This window comes from Idiotropiscis lumnitzeri, chromosome 1 (genome assembly GCF_059441095.1).
Source record: "Idiotropiscis lumnitzeri isolate Australia: NSW breed Sydney's pygmy pipehorse chromosome 1, RoL_Ilum_1.0, whole genome shotgun sequence".
In the NCBI taxonomy this organism is placed as follows: domain Eukaryota; kingdom Metazoa; phylum Chordata; class Actinopteri; order Syngnathiformes; family Syngnathidae; genus Idiotropiscis; species Idiotropiscis lumnitzeri.
This window is the reverse complement of record NC_142391.1, coordinates 33,630,069-33,651,503: the sequence shown is the minus strand read 5'-3', so window position 1 is coordinate 33,651,503 and position 21,435 is coordinate 33,630,069. Positions and strand designations below refer to the sequence as shown.

Here is a 21,435-nt window from a genome sequence, read left to right as displayed (position 1 = left end):
ATAACGCGTCCACTAAATTCACAAACGTGCTAAACTAGACTTACCAAGCACAAAAATGTGCAATTCCCTTCCATAATCATTTAGACCATTTCCCCATCATAATAAAAGCAATATATGTTTCCTAATTTCTCAAAATACACTCTTCAAAATTCTGATGCACAACAGTTAAAAAAAACAAAAAAGAAACAATTCCCTTGCTTTCCTCGTTGCACCTTCTGAGGTGGATGCCCGACCCCACCCTCCCCATCCTGTCGTCCTTTTGACAACCAATGACAGAACGCCCCCATTCAATCTTTGCATGCCAATGAGTCTGTTTTTAATAACATGATTGAATAGTCTGTCCTAAATATGTAATGGATTATATTTGCAGTGGCGGTCATCATTCTCCATGAAATCTAATTTTTTTTTTCATTATTCATTGTCAAATTGGTTATGTTCATTTGGTAATTGCTGTGTTCATATGAGAAAATAATTGAATGTGTCTGCTTGAATTCATAATTAATTAATTAATAATTAGTATAAATGATTTTTTAAAGATATAATGAAAACAATAACGTTACAACCACACTACAGAGAAATGTAGAGCCAACAAATTATGCTGCAACAATGTCATATTTCTTAAAATGTGCCTTTGTTAGCTGTCAAGACATTCTTATTCATAGGCAATTTCTGAAGCATATGTCATTTCTATTTTCATCAAACCAAAATTTGCTGTTGTCTCCACTATTAAGCCTGTGTGATGTAAGTGTTTGTGAGTGTTCTTTCCGCAATTGTAGCTCAAGTTACAGGAAGTGTTCTAAGGGCGTGCATATCCCTGGCGTGCTGCTGCGGTTAACAGTAGAGCTGTGCACATACGCCTTCTCCAGTATGCAACGCAAAAGTTCCTGAGAAAACCACAAATTCTACCGCGAACAACATGGCCAATGGCAACAGAACAGACCATGCCTATGTTCTCATTGGAAAAGTGCAGCGCTTCCTTTACACACCCAAGCAACAATTAGATATATTAAAAAGGAGGGAACGTGGAGGGAAGGGAGAAGTGTAAAGGTGAGTTTCGAATTAAAACAGAAGTACTTGAGGACACCCACCCACTCCCCGGGACAAACAATGATAAATTCACTCAGCCATCTTTTCAAAGGTGTAACAAAAGACCGTAAGGATGCCGGGCCCTCTCCCCCCCTCTTCTCCCCGTTACGTGCTATCTGATGCCGAATGAGGTCCTTTAAAGCCTTGATCCATTCCCAAGGACCCCGAGGCTTACAGTACCCGTCGACATGCTCCTGTTTGTTGATTGACACATCTCCCTGTCCCACTTCTGCTTGTGTTCATCAGAGGAGCACTCAACGACAACACCCACCTTCAATAGGATGCCGTGACTGACTTTGATAGTTCTGTGTTACGGGTAGGCTCTGGGGATGCCAGCGGATAAAAGACGACTTGAGCATGAAGCGTCAGTGTGTTTAACAGGTTCAATTAAGTCTTTTGTGACAATTTTTCTCAAGCTGTCATTATCACTTGTGTGTGTCGTATGCGAAAAACTAAATAATAATAATAACAATAAAAAAGGCGAACAGAAACTGTTAAAATAAATACTGATCGTATCTTGAAGTCCCTGTTAAGTAAATTTAGAGAGTTGTTTCTAAATACATAATATGCAACAAAACATGTAGACTGATATGTATTTCATTTTTCATTATCTTTTTGGTTGTGGCTAAAACGATGCCCAGCCAGTGTCACATTACGATCCCACCAATGCATGCAAGTTGGCTAATGTGATTATTTCACAGAATTTTGAATTTGAACCTCCTAACATCATTTTTGATCATATAAGTTACCCCCATTTTCATTTGAGAGTGGTGATAAAGATTGGATTTTTCACCATTTTGAAGCCTCGTGTTATTTAGCTGTCAGTGCATTTCAAAACATTAATTTTTGCTTTACATGCTGCTTTAAAATTATTTGTAAAGCATTTGATTTGTCAGTGTGTGTAAGGAAAACTAGTGCAAACATCACTGGTATCTGATCCCCCGAAAAAAAAAAGCTTTGAGCTGATTAATAATCAAAATACACAGCATATTGGACATTTTCGACACCCTCATCATGCGTGCAGTACGGTAGAGTTCATTTTGGGCTTGTTTACCGGACTATAAAAATGCAGGATTGCATCGTCAAATATTCCCATAATTTAGATATCACTCAACCCTCAAGTTTTATGTTTTTCCTACAAAAATCCTGTTCACTATGAATGTTCAAAAAATCTAAATAAGGATGTATACCCGTTAAGATTGGTGATGTGGGCAATTGGAAACCACATTGCACACTCGATTTTACGTGCGTTTGTGTGTGACCAACCTCCCACCCCCTTACTTACACACACACACTCACACAGACACAGAGTTGGTTCGTGTGGTCAAGGGAGTTGAAATATGTTTAAGATGATAATTCAGAGGGTTTGTCCCATGCTGTTGTCATATTTAGGAATAAAATACAAAGACCTCCCTCACACCCGCCCACGTCGCGCCGAATCAGTCAGCATTCAATGAAATTCACCAAAATATCATTACACCACTCGCACTACCATTTAAACTGCCCTTTGCAGTTCTAAAATCTAGTCTACTTTTTGTCAATAAATTGAAAGATGAGCCGAGGTCAGCGATGTGTAGCTCATCTACAAAATTCAAATTCTAAACCATATGTGATGAAGAGAACGAAGATGCACGCGTTTTTAAGCCGAGTGTATCTAATTTCTATCACCAAAGTGCCAGATGTGCCGCAGGCACGGAAGCTCTGTCTGCTGGAATGCCCAGAGAGGAGCAATGCAGTCTCAAACACGGGAGACTAGACTAGCCCTGGTAGGAAAATGAAGATGCACCTGTTTATAGCCTGACTACAACAATGGGGCACATATTGGTGAAACATGTAAATCAAAAATTTTAAGAGCTATTTCCTTGACTTGCATTTATTATTGAAGGGTGAATTAAAGTACAGAATACAGTAGAAACTAACTGAACGGCACGTTTGAATAACCTCATGAGTTTCTGAAGCAACCTTGTTCAAAAGTGCCGTTTGTTTTTTGTTTTTTTTTATTAATATGTTTTGAAAATCTGCGATGCACTGAGGCTGCAAAATTCGAACCGTGTCAGTAAAATGTTTAAAGATGTTCTATGTGCAGTCCCATTGTAGGTGCATCTGTGAAATTCAAGACAAGACCTGTAGGCTACTGGAAAATTCTGCCTTTCCAAAGACACTCAATCCAAACAGGATTGTATTAACAACATGATGGTTATTGCTTTTAAAAGATTTATTTACTTAATATCACTGCCAGGAATACTAAATAATTTATGATTGTGCAATATACATATGATGCTTGTGATTTACAGTGGTGTATAACTAATATGCATAATATTCAAATGTGTTTTGTAATATTCTGTTTACCTAGCTCATGAGGCAAACTATTACAAACAGCTCCCAAAATGATGGAGTGCTGTTTTACACCAAGTCCAATCACAACACAAAATTAAGAACTTTTTTTAAGGCTGAATTCCTAATTCTTGCCTTGAGTTTTGAAAGTCATAACATGCTTGCGGGTAATGCAGCAATCGATGTGACTGGAAAGCACGTGTCAGTTTGACATTAAATATACAATAACTCAGTAGCCAACGTTTGAAGTGATGCCTTTATCCATTACAAAAAAGAATTGTGATTTTCAAATTGTTATTGTTGTGGATTGTCACTGCTTATAGCTGTGTAATAATGACTGACTATTGTCATTCCCATTCATAGAGACAGCACGGAGGACAGATGGAGATTGATTATGAGGGATGAAACATATGGGGAAAGTGCTGTCAGCAGACAGCTCAGCTGGGCTTACTGAGTTGCAAACACTGTGGGTTCACTGCTGTCATCCAACAAGAACATTAATACTGTCTCTCAAAAGCACGACTGCCTTTTAAGCAGATGGGTCAAACAGACACAGTCTGCACCACCACATATCTCCTCAAACATGTTCACATTTGTCACTTTCATTGCTGACATACACTTGTTAACCGGCTCTCGTAAAAAGTCAACTTCTAACTTTGGACGGTTAAAAGAATCATGGTAACATATCAAACCATGTTTTTCTTATAGGGTGTCCCATAAATTTCTCTGTGCGTGTTTTTAACATTTTATTTTCACTCGACAATTGACAAAATGTACATTATTGAAAAAACACGAGTCAGCCAAAAGTGCGTCGAAGGTATAGGATTGCTCCATCTAATTGCATTTTTTTTCATGTCAGTGGTTAGATCGAAAGTGTCTCGAAGCTTGGATTGGTCAGAGTGGTCTTGTGGAGTGGTCAAGATCCCCAAATCTCTCATTTTTAAACTTTGGCGGTGTTTGAAGGCCATGGAATATCAGTAAAAGATACAAAACTTATTTTTACTTTAGTTACTCTGGCGACTGTGGTTTCAGAATGTAGATACTTGTTCAACTCTGAGATGAAAAAGAACTTCATAACAATACAACCAAATTGCACTTACTTGTGAATCAACAAAACCCACTGCAGATCTGCTTACCTATTGGATTTGACATTTCAGATTGCGTAGTCTGACCATTGCAGACACCCCCCCCCCACCACACGCACACACACACACATCACGATTGAACAAAATTCAGAATGACATAGTGCATATGTGAGTGAGTGTATGTGTGTGTGTTGTGGATGTGCAGCTCTAATGTCATTGTAATGAAACTCATTCTGTCAGCGCTGGACAGCCAGTCTAATATTTTTCTATAGGAGACACTCCCAGCATGCAATGCAGCGCCTCTGCCTGCCCTATGCTGCAACAGCCACCTCTTGATGGAATTTATAAGCGTGTTGGTTCAGAAGTAGGAGGTGGGGGCGAGCGTGCATGTGAATTGAGAATGATGAGCGACAGCTCCACATCATCTCGACCTCCACCAGATGGATGGCAGTTGAACTTCAAACTGAACATTGACGACATTTATGAGTTGGCATACAAATATGATTGCATGATGCCTGCCGATTTCTTCCGTTTTAATCCAGCAAATTAAATATTTGAATTACCTTTAAAGTTACGGTGAGCTGGGCACATGTGTGTGAATTACGATATACAGAAAACTCTGCCATAAAGCTAGACCTATGTGGACTTTGTCAGTCAGATTTTTTTCAGTGACACGTATTGTTAAACTTGTAGAACAACTGCAGTACACAACGTGCGGCCATGTACTGTCAGTCTTAATCTCAATAAAGAGCAGGACTTGACACAGGTACAGCCAAACAGACCTCAGCTGTTTTCCTCGCTATGAGCAACAAAGAAACTGGTCCGCGAAACATATTGTGAATGATGTAAAATGTTTCCCAGGAACATCAAACTCTGACCCACGTTTCACACTGTCAGAAAAAAAAGGCAGAGTCAATTAATGCCCCTCAAGGTACAATCTAATCTAATGTACCCCATGAAAGTAATCATTATACTACAATGGCCCCCAAAAGTAGTGGTACAGTATGTTGAAATTTGACACGCGTCCTTGCTTAAGTGAGTGACTGGAAGAGTGCGCACTTGAACCTCGCGTGCGGCTCAGAGGAGAAGACAGGGGGGATTGGGTGGATCAAACTTGAGCACCCTCCAAAAAATGAGTTGAAGCAAGGTCTTCATTAAACAATAAAAATGAAACAATATAATGAAGTAAGAATTTGTTTCCTTTTTTTTTTTTTTCATCCGATCTAGTTTTTTCTAAATTTTATATGCAAGCGAAGGGCAATTTATGGTCTTGGATAATGTTAACATTTTCATTGGTGTGATTTCTCTTGAAGTTTCAATTTAAACTGAATTGGCTGTATGGTCTTTTAGCAAAGCCAATTGATTTATAAAAAAAAAAAAAAAGAAAGAAAGAAAAGAAAAAAAAAAAGATCTACTGTGATATAATTTCGAGGTCATTCATTTTGCAGATCACAAAAGGCCGTTCCGGATGTTCACCGTTCCATTAGACTTTTTCGGGGCGAGTAGTTCCTGTCGAACCGCTTTTCAGAATCAAGCAAAAGTTAAAATCAAATTCGGAGTGGATTGTGGAAAAAAAAAACATTACTGTCATAATAAACATTCAATATATTATATTAATATACTGTACATTTAATCTTAACGACCACTCCTCCTGGCTGACGTACAATGGAAGTTGCATGTGGAAGGGCAAAAAGTCTATAAAGTGTTTTTATATCGTCTCTGATTTTCACCAGTTGTGGTTGTTTCTGAAGGGTAGCGATAAATGGAGTTTCACTGTATTAAATTAATATTTGATTTCCTTTTCCATGGGGCAAACTTTTTGTTTTCTACATGACCAGTAAAGCTGAAATTCACAACGACAACGCTACTCTCCAGGAAGTGTGTTTACATATGTCATTAAGGATATGCATGAGAACTTTTGCCGTGAATCCATATTCAGTTTTGTTTACTTTGCATGTTTCAACATTTTCCCTACGTTCCCAGAGAATACATTTTGTGGCTTGAAATGAATATGCATGATGTGAGAATATGAAGTAGAGACCATGAGCATAATCACAGAGACGCTGAGGTGAAAGTCAGCCTCTGGTTGCCATGGCAGCCAATGAGGAACTTGACAGCCAGTTACCTGTCAATTAAGCCAAAACCTTTGAGTTACAAGTTTATGAAGGGTTAGATGCGCATGGCTGCACTCCGATCACTGCTTTATGGCACTTACAAAATATTAGGAACACCTTTCGGTATCGCCGAGCACAGTCCTACAGCAAATTGCAACCTCCTAAAAGCACTGGAATAAATCAACACCTCACTCTAATAAAAATTGAACATTATGATCCTCATAAATGGAGGATTTATGGCCAGTTTTAATGGTGTAGTTGATCAGTGCTATGTGCACGTCATCTGTTACCGCCTTTGTCGTGGCTTTAATCATTTGGTTCCCTAACGAGCACATATCACTCAAATAAAGGTCATCTGGGGCAATTAAGACCTATAGTTTTAATAGTAATTGCGGATGTTGTTCTTCTGTAGTCTTTGTTTTGTTCTCCACAAAAAAGGCTTACTGACATTTTAAATCATCTGTGGCTATTAAAAAAGACTAATGTGGACAACATTTGTGTAGAAAGAGTAAATGTGGTCTTTGGTTGGTTCCCAAATCTCTCACATTGTGTTATTTTAAAGACACATTTTATGTGCATGTGCAGCAAGGACACACGGAACACATCAGATGAGCAGTTGTACGGAGGTCAAGCACATTGAGATTTCAAACGCATGTATGTGAGCCTGCAGGGGTCCATCCTGAGGTCAGCACCACAACCAATGAACTAATGATCCAGCAAATTCCATCACCCCAGCTCATTCCTCTCTCCGCTCTCTCTCTCTAATCTGTTGTCGCCCTCGCTCACTCGTTGATGGCCCGCTGTGCCGCAGAAATGAGAAACAACGGCTCGGCAGCAGCAGTCGGACCCGCTCTGCCTCTCTGATACACGCCACTGATAAACAAGGCAGCTTGTTAAGAACGAAATTAATCTCGCCCTTGCCTGCCTTTTGCCTTTCGCAGCGTTTCCATCTTGTCAGACAGTCCTGTATTTTGTCAGAGCCTTGGCACTGGTGTGCAAGATAAACCTTTCCTTTTGTGCAAAGATAACTGCCAATTGTGTATAACGGGTAGAGCAAAATTAACAAGTTCAGTTTGCAAGAGCTTATTCACTCAACAGTCTAGACCACAACACACTGAAAATCTGCACAACAAAAAGGTAAAACTATTTGGAAATCCGAGACAGGACAATAGTATATGCCAAATTTGTATTAACACTCACACAAATCTTTCATGAAGACAATAATTGGGCAAGAACCATATTTGGTAATATAAGTCTCAAGGAATAAGGCAATAGATCCATGTATTTTCCCCAACCAATTCGTGGAGAAAGGTAATTATATATATTTTTTTATTATTCATCATTCCTTTGTCTATAGCGCTTGTCTCCATTGGGCTTCTGGGTGAGCTGGAGACGATCCCAGCAGACTTTGGGTGGGAGGCACTCAACACTCTGGACTGGTCACTAGCCATTCACATGCCACATTCAGAGACGAACACGCGAACATTCACACCTGTGGGCATTTTAGAGTCCTCAAATAACCAGAGAAATATGTTTTGGGAATGTGGGAGGAAGAATGCGTGTATGGGGAGAACATGAATGCTCCATTTAGGAAGACAGAAGCCCCGATTCAAACCCTCAACCTCAAAGCTTTGAGGATCCGCTAACCTCTTGTCTCATGTGCAGCCTGCAGTGGAAATCATAAATAGAAAGAAACAAGAGTTGTGGCCTAGGAAGAAGATTAAACTACAAATAATCAACCCAGAACTCAATTGCCAAAATCAGAATGGAGTGATGAAATTAGCATCTCAGTCGCCCTCTGAATGGATCGTCAATAGTTTATGGACCTCATTGTCATTTGGCTGCTTTGACATGTTGATTTCTTCCTAATTTTGTCCTTTTCATATCAATTAGCCAGGAAAGGAAGGAGATGAGCACCCAATCACCATGTTGGCAAAACAGCTTAAGAGAAGCAAAAAGTAATCATTTGAATCAAATGACTTCTCCAACACAAATGCAACTCTTTGGTTGACACGAATACAAATTAAAAATACTAAATAATTCAAAAGCTATTAAATACTTATCGAAACTCAGTAGTTCATCTGGCATTTTATTACATTCCATAACTAAATGACTCAATATATTTGAGTACATTATACTTAAATAATCAAAATGAATGAATGTGAGTAAAATGGGGTCACACTCGTATGGTGCTTTTCAACCTTGAAAGTATTCAAAGCTCTTTAACTCTTCTTATTCGCAAACTGGTGACACAGCAGGAGAAACTAGGGGTCTAATATCTTGCTTTAAGACACTGCCACAAGTGTAGAGAATCAATCCGGCAACCTTTGGGTGAGGAGTTGACCACTCAAAACCACTTAAGCCACGTGGCACTTATCAGCAGATGCTTTGTGAGATTACTCATGCACACTCCCCAAAAAATTTGGTTGAATTTAGTCAATTGTATTTCATAATGGGGTTGCACAAAATAAAACATCTGGAGCAGATGTTTAGTCTATTTCAAAAAGTGTATGGATGATTTAATTTCATGCAGACCACTTGACAGAATAAAATGGAGTGAATTCAGCGCAACATGTATCAAGAAATGTATCTAATCGTCTTTTATGGACCGATGCACACGTCCAAATGTTACTGCTAAATTGCTTAAATTTCAAGGATTTGGACACTTTTAAGTTAAATAAGGTCACAAAATGCTTAATCAGTTAGCAAAATAATTATTGAATATTGCAAATTGATACTCATTCTAAATATGTTGTTATTTCACGGTTGTTATATTTTACATTTTTTCTTTCTGGGTGGCACTTACTGATATAAAATAGGTAGTGCAGGTATAATTTGCTATTTATTTTATAATTTATTACAGCCTAAAGTAATAATACATTTTTAGATAATTTTCAAGGATTGTATTAACCACTTTCCGTGTTTTTTTACAGTGTACTGACACCGGGACCTAACAGCTATATTGATAAGTTCAATCAAATTATGTCTGGAGTCTGGGCCGGTTGTTCTATTGAGCAAGGCATCAAACAAGTGAGAAAACAAAGCACCGATAATTCTAATGTCTCTTCTCAGACACGTGAATTACAGTGCTCAATTTTTAAGTTGAGGTAATAAATAAAATACAAGGAAATCACGAATTTAAGGCTAATAAATATAAATACGGGTGCTGACTGAAGAGAAGATGTGTTGCTCATCGTCACCCACTGCGAAAGCACTCAAACACAAGGTTCTGTTTGGAAAAGTGTCAATTGACAACCACCAAGCACTACTTAAGCACTTTCAATAACACATGGTTGAGCTTTTCTGACAACATCAAACAATAATATCCAAATTTACACCAGGGCATAAAAAAAAAAAAAAAATGATGTAATTATATTTTAAGAGTAACTTTGATGAAAGGTAAATGAAAACGTGTACAGTGCGTGTAACAACATCCTTTTGTTCAACCACAAGCACTCTCATTGAGTTAGATTACTATTTGTTACCAAACAAAAACAAGCCCTTTCAGTGACTTTGAAAAAAAAAAAAAAAAAAAAAAATCATCAACGCAATTCTTGAAAACTCCATCATTTTGGAGAATTCCAAGCACCCGTACGTGCAGACGAAAGCGCGCACTTCCTCCATGTGCATTCACACACTGTCTACCGGTAGTTTCTCTTTCGCATGTGGATTGCACTGTTATCAGCCAGCATTTGAAACGCGTGTGCAAAAGCGATTCAAGTTCATAATTAGTACGCCAAACATACAATTATCCCAAAACCTGTGCATGGAATTCTACCCAATGTTGTCAAAGGTAAAGCAAGAAAAAAGACGCCCAAAGTGGAATGAAGCAAGCGGTCAACTTTCCAAGCCGGAGCAGGGAGCAGGGAGCTGCATGCCGCGGCTCCGCATGTGTCTGCCTGCGCACGGCTGCACATGCACGTCCCTCCCCGCCCCCTCCCCCATCTGCCTCGGTTTCCTCCCCCATAAAGAAAACTTACTTTTCTCTGGCTTGGCTGTCGGACGGCACGTTGCTACTCTTGCCTTTGGCGTACATGCTTGCAGAGAGCTGCGATTGTCACGCACCTGTCAACCCATCACAACCTCCATGGGCACAGCCCCGTCACCATGGCGACACGAGCAGCGTCCGCTCCTATTGGACGCTGCCCCTCGCAGGACCGCCCACTCACAGAGGCAACGGCGGGTGAGTGACACCGCCAAAGCCACGCCTGTTCAACTAAGCCCCGCCCCTTGTTCTCCCTGTCCTGTCTGTCTCCCCCTCTGCTTTCCATTTCTGAGATCTGTGTGTCTGTCTATGTGTCTGTCTGTCATTTCTTCCCTGATTGGAAAGGCTCTCCTGATGCACACCAACACACACAGTCACACGCGTACAGACACACGCACGAGCGAGCGCGCGTACACACGCACACACTTCCTCCCTCCTCTGTCAGTGCAAAGGGGAATTTGAAACCGTCCAACAACTGGCTTTGGCTGCTCCTTTTTACAATCACACCCTCCGCCTATACGTGCATACACGCACAGTCGAGTGCGTGCAAAACTCTTTGCACATACAGGCTGTATTAAAGCTGTGTTTATTACCGTACATGTTGATGCAAACACATGTATGAATGCGCGACAACAGTGAGGTATAAGGGAAGTGTGGAGGATGGAAGAGATATGATCAAATCAATCACCTGTTGGAACAACTACCCAGTTTGTGCATTGGAAGTTACGGTCTCCTCTTCATCAAGTAAAATGCATCCTCTATAGGGTTTAAATCTGCTGATTGACTTGGCTAGTCTACGAACTTCCACCTTTTGCCCCTGATGAACTATAGTTTTGCTGTAGCCTACGTTTGTGAAATGGCTGTGTTTGATTTTCCTTCTTCTCTCAGGTCCATAATTGCTTGTTTCTCACCCACGCACAGCTCTCTGGTTTTCCCCATTGGTGGCATTTCTTACCATAGAAATATTAATTGTGATTTGAATAATTGAGGTATTTGGACTTCAACAAAGCATATTGTCAGTGATGATTTATAGTCTTAATACAACTTTCTAACACTTCAACTCGACACAGCACAGAACCGCAAAGCAAACAACAAACACGCAAAAGAAAATGCAAATCAATAGGAAACAGCCACAGTGAGTGATGACACTTGAAAAAAGAAACACTAGGTCACAGAGACAAAAACGACGTAGCTGTCCGTCCAGCCTCTGACATTCGGATGCGTTGTGCCAGCATTTTGTCTCTCAGTTCCGTAATGATGACTCGTCACTAACCTCTTTCTTCCCTCTACCAGTACAAGTAGTGCCTTGAGAAATTATCCTAATTTCTTCCATGACCATGATAGTCTCAAATTAGCATATCTCCAATCATCTTTCCCACTCTAAAATAGTAGTCATGACATAATCAAATAAAATGTAAATAATAAAACAGTTTGTGCATCATGATCAACCGCTCCTTTTGCTGTGTCCATGGTGGCCACCTGGGGGCAGTATAATATATATATTTTTAAAGAGGATAAAGAATATATGCTTGTGAATATTCCATCCATCCATTATCTGAATGGCTTCTCCTCATGAGGATTGAGGGGGTGCTGGAGCCTATCCCAGCTGTCAACGGGCTGTATACGGGGTACTCCCTGAACTGGTTGCCAGCCAGTCGCAGGCTTGTGAATAATATAATACAGTAATAAACCCTCCATCGTAAAGTAAGTGAAAATCAGTAATGTATAAATACTCTATTTTAATACATTCATGTTTTGTATTTACTGCATTTACAGCACTTTTGTCTTCAAACACAATTTCAGAACAACACAAGTAGATTTTGAAAATAGTGAGAGAATGCATGAGCATAACAATAAATTACTGTGCATTCATACTCATGTGGAGTTTGAGTTACTCCAAACACTAACCATAACTCCAATTGATCCAATTAAATGAGAACTGTGCTTCTAGACCTACTCCTTGAGTAAAATGCTCTGCGATAACATCAGCTGTGATTTTTGGCGCCGTCCAAATAAAAGTGAATTTTACTGAAGATGAATTTTTTTTTTCAGTTTGCCCAGTCAATGGGCCATTTGAAGTTTGACCAAAACGTTCTACAACAACATGCCTCATAAGGTTAAGGAAGCAAATGTATTTTGTTTGTTGCTGCTTTTGTGATACCATCACAGAAAGGTGCCACTTTACTTAAAATTTGAAAAAAAAAAAAACATGAACCCAGAACACTCACTCAATTAATCAAAGCAATACATATATAGAGGTGCTTTGAGATATGAGTGATATGACATACAGATTTTTCAAGATAGGAGTCATCGTTCTGATGATTTTTTTTGCTTTGTCTTAAGAACAATTTTTTGAGTTGCGAGCACTATATAATTCCTTACATGTTATTTAAATGTGTCCCTGCTATGTGCTTTTATAAAGTACAATATTTCAACTGCTATGTTTCTTACTAAAAAATGCAAACATTTTTGTCTGCCTGTTTTGAGATGCTTGAACCAATTACTGGTATTGCCATTCATTTCGATGAATGAATATGATTTGAGATGCAAGTGTTTCCATTACAAACGCGACCCAGCAACAAGTAAATCACATCTCTCGAGGCTGTAATCCCCTTGGTGACATTGTCACTATAAAAAGATTCTGATTCATTAACTTGATAATTGAATTGATTGTTATACAGTTTTACTTTATTTTTGTCTATTGTGTATTTTTTTTAGCTTGTTGTTACTTTTCAGTCTACTTATATGTCAGTTAAGATTGAAATGTGAATTAAAACAACGTAGAAATAATAATTGAAATCCGATGTGACAGTTGTAGAAAAAAAAATGGAATAACTTGGATGTCCTGCCACCACAGCTATAAACTAGAATCACAACAATACGTTTTTAACATGAAAGCCTTATTATGTTTGCAAAGGAAGAATTTGAGCCTAATAAAGTATCCACTGATTGTCGTGAAGTATATTCCTCACATGCTGTTATGTGATTTCAGGATTTGCAGCCGGGGAATAGTTGCCATGTCATGCTGCCATCCTTCCTTGCAGTCAACGGTGAGGAGGATCAAATCCACTCCACAGGTTGTCACAATATAACAAATCCGCAGAGAGCAAAGGACATGAGTAGAACAAGGTGGACATCAGCATGGCACCATTCAGCATGTGAAACAAACACGACAGGCTGTGTTAAAAAGGGCTGATTCACGGACAGTGAGCTCTTTGCGAAGAGCGTACGTGTGTGCAGGTGTGTGCCGATGTGCAAAGTAAGGATGCAGCAGAGGGACAGCAGTGTTTACGCTTACGCAATGCTCTTGCGATGTGACCCACTTGGAGTGGATGCTGCCTTGTTCTCTTCTGTTATTTCTTAACCCCCCTCCCCAACCACACTTTCCCTCATCGCTATCACCACACCCCTCTCGCCCCCCACACACCCACTCCCGGTGCCAAATTAACCCCTTTTCCCCGGAGACAGTTCTATTTCTGACAATCAGAACTTTTGGTTTTGGGATGCGTCCCTCTGGGTTGATCACCATGACAACCACTCACATGCAACAGCCACGTGCTTTAGAGGATGGGGAGGAAGACAAAGGAGGAGGGGGAGAAAGAATAAGGATGATGTGGGCGAAGGGAGGTGAAAATATGATGGGGGATAGTATTCCATAAATAGATCAATTCTGATCAGACAATCAGAAATTATGTTGCCTGTGTGTCCAAGTGAGCAACTCAAATTTTTACTAGTTTTCAAATAGCTGCAGGGTTGGATGGGAAATGAGAATGATTGAAGGAAAAATCCAAAGCAAATTGACAACAGACTTTGAAAAAAAAAAAAAATTGGATAGAAAGATCATCTGTACTGAGCTGAACTTCATAAAGCCGAGCCAAGTTAGCTTTATTTATATTGCACAAGGTAACTCAATGTGCCTCACATAATTAAAAACACATTTAAAAGCATTAACGAACATAATAAGTTAAAAAGCAAAGTAAAGAAATAAAAAAATTGATTAAAATTCCAAATGACTAAAAGAACATGCAGCACAAGAACAAAATTTGGGGAAAAAAATTACATGCTTTAAAAGACTTCAATTTTAGTTATATGGATGTTTAAGCATAGTTTTCAACCTGGATTTAAAACACTTTCACTTGGGGCTGATTTTAGTACTATTAAAGCTTATGCAAAAATTAATGTGGAATAACATCTAAATGCTGATTCACTGTGTTTGCTTTGAACTCTGGGCTCCACTATGTGACCAGACCGAGTCTGTTGACCTGAGAGCCCTACCGGGTTTATATTCAATTAGCATTTCTTTAATATACTCCGCATCTAAACCATTCAGTGATTTATAGGTCAGCAGCATCCTTCCAAAATCTATTTTACAACTTAACAAGAGCCAATGTGAAGCCTTTAGGACTGCAATATAATGTTTGCATCTCTTTGTTGTGGCCAGAACCCGAGTTGCAGCGTTCTGAATGAGCTGCAGCTGTTTGCTGCTCTTTTGGAGGATGACTATTGCAGTAATCAAGTCTACTAAACTAAAAAGACTCGATAAGCTTCTCCTGGTCTGCTTGGTGGAAGCAATCATTCAATCTGGTTAACTACCATCACTGGCGTTCCGAAGAATTTCACCTGATATACATCCTAAACAAAAAGGGTCCCAGTACTGACCCTTCAGGGACTTGACATGTCATGGCCATTCATTCAGATTTAAAACGTCGCAAAATAACTCCTTTCCTCCATGTAGGACCTTAACTCATTCACTACCAGCCGAGTAAAAAAATTGATTTTTGACGTCTTTAGCCGTCAATGGCAGTCAGTGAGTTAACCATTTTAGGACTGTTCCATTGAGACCTACGCAAATTTCCAACCTGTTCAACAGTAATTTATCTACTGTATCAAACACTGCACTGAGATTCAGAATACTAGAACTCACACCCGAGTCAGTGCTCAATTTTACGTCATTTAGTATTTTAATATGAGTTGTCTCTGTACTGTGATGAGGTCGGTGACCCGATAAACAACCCGGTGACCTTTCCCCTCTGGAGGTACAGAACATCAGTCTGCTTGGAGATGAGCTTCCCTTCCCCTTTATTTCTAATATACCTCTTCTAATGTCACATAAAATATATATACAGTACATTTCCTGAAAATCAACTATTGCTACTGAAACAAATAAATTACAAACTATACATCCATACATATTTTTTTTTCTAATTCTTATCCTGTTCAGGGTCATGAGTGCTCTAGAGACAATCCCAGCTGAGAAAGGTGGGGTATTACCGGGACTCGTCATCAACCATCTGCATGTAGGGCTTATACTTGTATAAACTGACAACCATTCACACCTGTAATATATTTTTGAGTCATCAAGCATGGGGAGAACATGCGAACCTCACACAGAGCCCAGATTCAAACAGCAAACCTCAGAATTGTGCGGCAGATCTGCCAACCAATCGGGCACCTTGCCTTACAAAAATATGTCGAGTGTGCTGCATGTTCCTATATTTCATGATGGGTAAAAATGATGAAAAACTGTTGAACATTTCAGGGATCAAAAATCCGATTTAAAATGCTCCAATGCATCAATCTGTAATTTGTTGCTCCAATACAAGCTCATCTATCCTTGGAGCCAGAAGAAATGAAAATGAACTGCGCTCTCGTTTAGCCAGATCGCAGTTTTTCACTTAATGATTATGAGTGATGCATAATTAAGTCTTGGCAAAGGTCCGCACCAACCAACTTTGTTTGCAATTTTCCTATTTAAGTCGCTTTTCTTTGCATCTTTGTGCCCACCCACGAGTTTCGTCTTCGCACTTTTACCGCACCGAGCCATCTGTCTGAGGTCATCAATGGCAGGTTGCATATGTGTGGAATAGGGGATCGCAAAATGCAAATTCTGATTATTTATTTCTCCCCGTAGTGTTTGTCGACCATCTGTCTGTCATATAGTCAGACAACCACTCAACTCAGCATAGTAGGTTACACGCGTATAATCCAACACAAAAAATGATTTTTCACTCTCTTGTTACGCAAGTGTTTTTGGCATGTTGGGAACAGCCTTTGTTTACATAGCTTGGTGAAGCTCTGTAATCTATATTTCCACTGAGAGTGTCTATTTGCAAAGACACTAATTAGCAGCCGATTAAAGTTGCCGCACAAAAGAGTTTCTCGAGATTAATTGCCATTGAAGTTTACTAAATCTCTCGCCTCAGTGAATAATTGCATATAATGGAGCATGAACAATATACACCTTGTCATATTGTTCCTAAAAAATTCATGAAACATTAGTGATTGGGAATTATTGATATTAAGATCCAGTAAAGTACAATTTTGTTTCAAGTAAACAAAAAAAGGGGGGGGAAAAACAACATTAAGGAGGCAAATTGAGGTGGTGTGCAACCATGTCATAGCTTCTAGGCCAGCGAGAGTGAGTGGGAGGAACTTGGGAGGGCTTCTTGCTGTTTTGAGATGGTCACATGGTTCAGGTCACCTAGGAATCTCCACAAGAGAAAAGGCTAAGCATAACAAGCAAAACACGCAGGCAAGGATTGAGCCGGCTTGCCAATGTGTACATGAGGCTCACCAACATGTACGCAGCACACAAAACACTTGAGACTCCTCTGGTCCAGGGGCAGGGGCGTCTTGAAACTGCCTGCTCCATTAAGCACTTCCTTCCACCTCCTTTCTGCTGATGAAGAAAGTGTCCTAACCATGGATTTTCCTGAAGGTGGAAAAAAGTTACCAACCTTACATAGATGACTAGCACATAAAATCTGGAAGTAAGGAGAACATTTACACTCCCCACATCAGCTCAGCAAACAACTTGCCAGAGGGTCATCACATCATCGACGTATAGGCCACAAACATGGACGCATTGATTTCATTATTCACAGGAATCTGGATGTGATTGGCCCTCATTTGATTTCAAATCTTGTTTTTAATGTTAGTGTACAGAATATCAAGCAGACATATCGCTGCATAAAGCTCATTCTGCTCTAAGAGCATGAAAGCATGCTCCTGTTTGTGTAAAGATTTTTGCCCATCATGGGTAAAACACATCAAAGATGTCAAATGAACGAAAAAACTTTACTCATCATTTACTACAATGGTCTCCAAACAGCGGGTGGCGGAACGTTACTGAGCCGCCGACCACTTTGAACAGCCGCGCAGAAAAAAAAACCGTACAATTTTTGGATGTCAAGATGCTAATTGTCTCGGTCGCATTGCGCTAATATTAAACACACAAGCTAGCAAAATGAGAAACGATTGCACGTACGAAGCCCGCTTGTCACACTATGCCGCCAGCAACCAGTCTGCAAAAGGTACGGATTTATGGACTACTTATTTACTACACAACAGTAATATTAATCCTGCATATATGAAATTAGATAAACATATAGCTGAAAATATTGATTTAGTTTAATTCAAGATAATGTGGCGTGAGATTGCCCAAGTGCTCGCAATTGGCCAACTCTGTAGTTTGCATTCAACTGTTCAAACTAAATAATTAAATGGTAACTAGTCGATAATAACCGTAAAATGTTTATGAGTATTTATTATTATGACTTTACTCTCAGAGGAGAAGGACCTTCTTCTTCGAAGATGTTTCTTTTTAGCGGTGCCCTAACAGCTTGTAACGCGTTCAATATCGAGTCATTTTTAGAGGTCTACAAATAACTCTTCTATACTGAAATATAGTCGGCTGTAACTCGTAGACCTTTTTATAGGCAATGATGTTGATTCCTACAGTAATTAGGCAGCTGTTAAATGATTTGTTATGCTAGGGGCCTCAAGCGTTCGTCCTCAACAGATGTTTGATAATGATGTAAGTGAGATCATTTTATTGTACTTTCAAAGTTATATGCAGTGATAGCCACCAAATACAAATCATGTTTATGATTCAGATTTGTATGTAAACTACAAAAAACACTTGAGTTATAGCACCTCTGTTGTGTGGACTTCAAGGTACTCGAGTTCAACTATTATGGGCAGAAAAACACTTTTCACAATTATTTCCTTCTAGTCCTAAAACACAAGACAGGGTTTGAGCCAGAACAGAAAACGCTTTAACAATTAGTGGTATGCTCTGCTTTTCTTTTGTTCATTTGTTCTTTTTGTTTTCATTCTAAGCAGGTTTTCCCATCTGTGAAATTCCTGATGATCTGAGCTGGGTGGCACGTGTGCGGACTACAGAGTGCTGATGTGTATAAAAAGAGACATCAACAGTCTATCTACCGAAACCAGAGGTCACCCACTGTACCACCACAGACATGTTTCCACTGTTACTCCTACAGCAGAGTTTTGTGAATTTAGTGCTGAGCACAGAAATTGTCTTTTTAGGAAGTATTGGGTTGTAAGATTCTAAAATGTACAGTATTGGTAATTCCTATTCACAGCTGGAATTTTGACAAAATATACAAGCAAGAGTAAATGTACCTCTAATAGGCATCATAAAGGACAGGAAAGTGTTTTTGTACATGTGAGATTTTTTGACCCAATAACCAATCATTTAGGAACGAAAATAAAATTTAGTCTGCATGTTATCAAATGCAACTAAATGTAAACCATAATCGTAGTGGGATCCTGTGAAGTTTATTCCTTACTGTTGCCTTATTGTGGTTGTATGCCTTGAAAATTAAGAAAAGTAAACAGTTAATTGTGGCGCCTTTTGCGCTTTCACTCCAGAGTCTTAGGGGCCACGTGAGAGTCTTTCATTTAGTAACACCTTTCACCCTGATTCTGTCTCTAAGCATAAATGATCGATGATCCAGCATCAAGGTCAGGTCGGAGGTTGTGTGTCCATATTAACTGCCCTCTGCCTCCACTAGACTGTTGCGTCGAGAAGGCTCCAATCGGCTCACATGTAAACTCAAGCTGACTGCAACTATATGCTTGTAACAGATGCAATGGTACTCCCATTCCAAGCAAATGTTGAGCGAATGCACTACAGAGCATCGATGACCCACTGCATTACCTATAACACATCCTGTTCAGAGAATATAGTATGGGCAGTACACATTCGATCTGCTGTCAGTCATGTTCTGAACAATAACAGGATGGATTGTGAAGGGAAAAAAAGTAAAAGAAACATACAAACACTGATTTCATATATTAGATTGCGAGCGCAACATCGTATATTAAGAAACATCCTTGCAAAGACACACAGTAGATGATTCAACCTTTTTTTGAATCCAGCTCACATGCACTGTGAATACAGGGGTTTAAATAAAGAGTATTCTGTCAATGCAATATACAATATGTGAATATTAATAATAGTAAGAATTGTTAGATTCACGTCTCATACACAGTGGTGATACTAAACCAGTTTTATTCAGGCTGAGGCGGGGGCATATGTAACCCACTTAGAGTTAACTCCCCACTTAACGGCTCGCAACATTAGCCTATTCAATATTCTTTCAAGACTGCGTTGCAGAAATTTTAGGTATTCCTCTCCATTGCTTTTAATCAACAGTTCAAAATAAAGAGGAAAAAAATGAACATTATGATTTATTTCTGCACAATAAAGCTAACAATGAGGCAGGCATTACTGAGACAGAGCCAGATGACGGTGTTGAGAGAGCTGAAGAGAAGCAAGTTGGGTACGACAGCGAGAGAGAGAGAGAGAGAGAGAGAGAGAGAGAGGAATTGGGAGGGTAACATTAAATTAATAGGATGTCTATCTTTTGCTAAATTGCAGTCTTGGGCCCCGGTCTGTGGTGTTCTTGTGTTTTCACTTTGTTTTTGGAGCTTCCGTTTCCATGCTTGGGCTGCTACCTCTCAATTCCTGGTCACACCCACTGCAGCTTCAGGCTCCTGCGCACCTGCAACTCATCAGGCTCATCAACTCCACTATATAAGATCGGAGCAGCCAGGAGTCAGGGACCAAAAATGGTTATCAATAAGGATGGAGGGTCGAGGCCGGAAAGCTAGCCAGATCGCGGCCAAAGTGCGTGGAATTGACCAGCAAAAAAGGGTCAAGTGTGAGCTGTGCCACCCTCCAAGACTCAACCCTCCATCCATCGGCACTCCGGACACATCGCCTCACTTTCTTTTTCACTCAGAATGAATCTCTTTTATTGCTATCTCTGACTCAGCTTGCTCTTGGGTTCTCTTTTCCCCTCCTTGGTTATATTCTAACCATAACGCGCTCAAGCTTTAGGAATACGATAAAAATAAAATAACACAATATTCTTGACCTTGGCTTTGAACAATACAGTACTGTCTGTGATAATTGTATCTTGTTAGTTCTTAGTCAAATACCGATAACTACACAAGGATCCTTTGGAAAAAATGTTCTTTTTTGATGGAGTATTTTTTATTTATTTATTTTTTATCCTGACTTTACTGGCTTCAGGGTGTTACGTGCGTTAGGATGTTGTCCAAGTGTATTCCCGAGCTGTATTAACTTGACTCCACGCAGGCATGGGGAGAACATGTAAACTCCACACACAAAGGCCGGAGCCGGAATCAAACCCTTCACCTGTGAACTGTGAGGCCATCGTGCTAACCAGTCGTCCACCGTACCGCCCGTGTCTTATGCAGCGTCCTTAAAATTCTTAAATGTCGCTCAAATGTAGAAAAGGTCACCTGGTAAAGGAAGAGTAAGTTAGAACAACGACAACATCGCACTAATTTAATTTCCTTGTTCATGGAACTGTCTTTCACATCTAAGAAAAATGATTAAAAAAGGCAAAAAAAAAAAGTTTTCATTTAAACAGCTAAAATGTCATTAAAAAAAAGAAAAACGATACATGTTCAGTGACACTGTTTTTGAATGTCAACCCAGGCAAGTTATCTGTTGGCTGTAAATTATTATTCTCCTCTTTGGTTCATCATGAGG

The 21,435-nt window shown here is 39.6% G+C and overlaps 1 protein-coding gene and 1 long non-coding RNA gene across 2 annotated transcripts in view; one reads left to right on the top strand and one right to left on the bottom strand.

The window, feature by feature from the left end:
- The window catches only part of ssbp2a (single stranded DNA binding protein 2a), a 49,578-nt gene extending 38,809 nt beyond the window's left edge, over window positions 1-10,769 (bottom strand). The window contains exon 1 of the mRNA XM_088296306.1: window positions 10,600-10,769. Coding sequence (XP_088152432.1) covers window positions 10,600-10,655 — 56 coding nt within the window. The 5' untranslated portion in view covers window positions 10,656-10,769. The remainder of the gene's footprint in view (window positions 1-10,599) is intronic.
- Window positions 10,615-18,997, top strand: LOC148344312 (uncharacterized). Its single transcript, XR_015843197.1, has 3 exons — window positions 10,615-10,802; window positions 13,597-13,654; window positions 18,729-18,997. It is a non-coding gene; the product is annotated as an uncharacterized LOC148344312 (long non-coding RNA).
- Window positions 18,998-21,435: the final 2,438 nt, after the last annotated feature.